This window comes from Plectropomus leopardus, chromosome 14, assembly GCF_026936395.1.
Source record: "Plectropomus leopardus strain MGB_pleo_1.0 chromosome 14, ASM2693639v1, whole genome shotgun sequence".
Classification (NCBI taxonomy): Eukaryota; Metazoa; Chordata; class Actinopteri; order Perciformes; family Serranidae; genus Plectropomus; species Plectropomus leopardus.
The window spans coordinates 2,860,512-2,862,698 of record NC_142189.1 but is presented as its reverse complement, the minus strand read 5'-3'; the positions used below and the strand labels follow the sequence as shown (position 1 = coordinate 2,862,698).

The window sequence follows — 2,187 nt, the reverse complement described above, 5'->3', positions numbered from 1 at the left end:
GGTAAAGTACTGTAACGAAGTAATGACAATTTTCACACGATACCAGTGAGAAAAACACATATTAAAGTTGATTATTCTAAAAGTAGAAGGTTGGAAAATTGTCTCTAAGATAAATCTACAGCAGACAGTAAACTGTTCATCTTGAAGTCGGCCTCCAATTGTGAAGCGACTTGTTCCGCTGCTCAGGGCATCTGTCGGCCAGCCAGGACTTAAAAGGCTCCAAATAAGATGATTTGGGAACATCAAGGCTCTCCCAGCGGTAATGATTACATTTGGACTTAAGATCCATGCAAGAATTTGTAGCCCAGTAAATCTCTGGAGTTTCCCTCCCCCCGCCGACTCTTCAAAAGCCTCGTCATTCAAAGGGTGAGGATGTTTGACAATCCCAGCTTGTACTACTCCTCCAATTAATTGGATACGTTGTCGGGATGTTCGTTTCTCTCATCTGCTACTTAGAAAGACAAAGGGTCAATGGGGGGCTGTTGACACCTCTGTGTCCGGCCAGAGTATAAATTCGGACTCTCCGCTGAAGAGCCGCATTCACTTTCCTGCTGCACTTGGAGCGACAACTACTGCGAAGATTTTATTTTCCCACTTTTTTAAACCACAGAACAGAATGCAGGTGCCGAACAGACCAGTGGGAGCTTATGGATACTCCGTGCGTAATTACGCACCAGCGTCGCTGTACCCGCAGTACCAGGGGAGTCTGTGCGCGTCGACGACGAAGCCTCCAAGTGGAAAATCTTTCACCATCGATGCTTTGCTCGCCAAGACGGAGGACACAACCAGCTGCAGGGCGAGTCCGACTCAGTGCGGAGAGAAATATCAACCAGCAGTCCCAGTTCTGCCTCTCACTGGACACGTTGGCTTACCGATATCAACAGCACCTTACGTCTATTCTCCAAACATGCTGCACTCAGCGCTCAACACACAGCCCGGATATTCAGTCTACTGCTGCCCGCCTTTCACCTACCAGTCATCGTGCCGAGGAGCATTTTACGCACAAGGTAAAAAGAGTGAATTTCATTATTTACTGGAACTTCCAGAACACGGTGGGGCAAAAATAAACTATTTGTGTGACAAATTGACTAAATGTGTCATATTTTTGCAGCTTCGATGTCCAAAGTGAACGCAGGGCTGCACTCGTTCAAAACTAAAGGTGGGAAGTCGAAACGGATGCGCACCAGCTTCACCAGCGAGCAGCTCTCCCGGCTGGAGAAGGAGTTCGCGCGGCAGCAGTACATGGTCGGATCAGAGCGGTTCCTCCTGGCCTCCGCTCTGCAGCTCACAGAAGCTCAGGTAAGAATATATATACTGAAGGTCAATAATCAGGGCTTGTGTGGCCAAACATTTACACACGTTTCTTATTGCATTGTTTCTAATGTTGTTGTTTTTCATCTCCAGGTCAAAGTTTGGTTTCAGAACAGACGCATCAAGTGGCGCAAACAGAGTCTGGAGCAGCAGCAGGCCAAACTGGCCAAACTGGGTCTGGCTGCTCCGCCGAAAAGTCCCGGATCTCAGGGCCACGGAGATGAAGGAGACGAGGAGGAGGAGTTCTCCGACCTGGACGTGGACATTGATGTGTCTGATGACTGCATTGACCACTGCTGACCGAACTTTCTGGACTGTTTGATACTTCGTGTACATACTGCTGAGAAAGGAGGCCCGTTTCTCCAACTATGAATATTTAATAGATGTATAGTTATATATTTAATTTTCTACTTTTATTGCTCTTTGATAAATTCACTTGTCGTGTTTCAGTTTTTGTACATTTGGATGAAATATTCAGAAATATATTTTATGACATTAATGAGAAGCTTGTCCTGTTGATTCTTATTTCGCAGTTTGAAAAAGTTTCAGAAGTTAAAGGTGTTTTTTGTTGCAAGAAAATAGATAATTTATCATAAGCACATTTGACACAGGTGAACTGATGAAACTAAATTTTGGTTTTGAGGCCCCTCTTTTCCAGATACTACATGCTTTGGAGTTGTTTTTTTTTTGGGATTATGGCAATTTAGGATATGTTGATGATTAGCAGCAACATTGATTTTTGTACATCATTATTATTATTTGTACAGTGTCAAATACTCACTCATAGGGCTCTCCACAAAAAAATGCACTTTTCAAAATCAGGCTATAAAAATATTATACATTAATATTATTTTCTACTTACATTAAGTTTATTTT

General features: G+C 43.5%; 1 protein-coding gene across 1 annotated transcript; it reads left to right on the top strand.

Annotated features, from left to right (window-relative positions):
- The first annotated feature begins 533 nt into the window (after nt 1-533).
- Nucleotides 534-1,658, top strand: noto (notochord homeobox). Its single transcript, XM_042500296.2, has 3 exons — nt 534-1,007; nt 1,112-1,299; nt 1,405-1,658. The coding sequence occupies exons 1-3, from the start codon at nt 617-619 to the stop codon at nt 1,609-1,611; spliced, it is 786 nt and encodes a 261-aa protein (XP_042356230.2). The 5' UTR covers nt 534-616; the 3' UTR covers nt 1,612-1,658.
- The last annotated feature ends 529 nt before the right edge of the window (nt 1,659-2,187 follow it).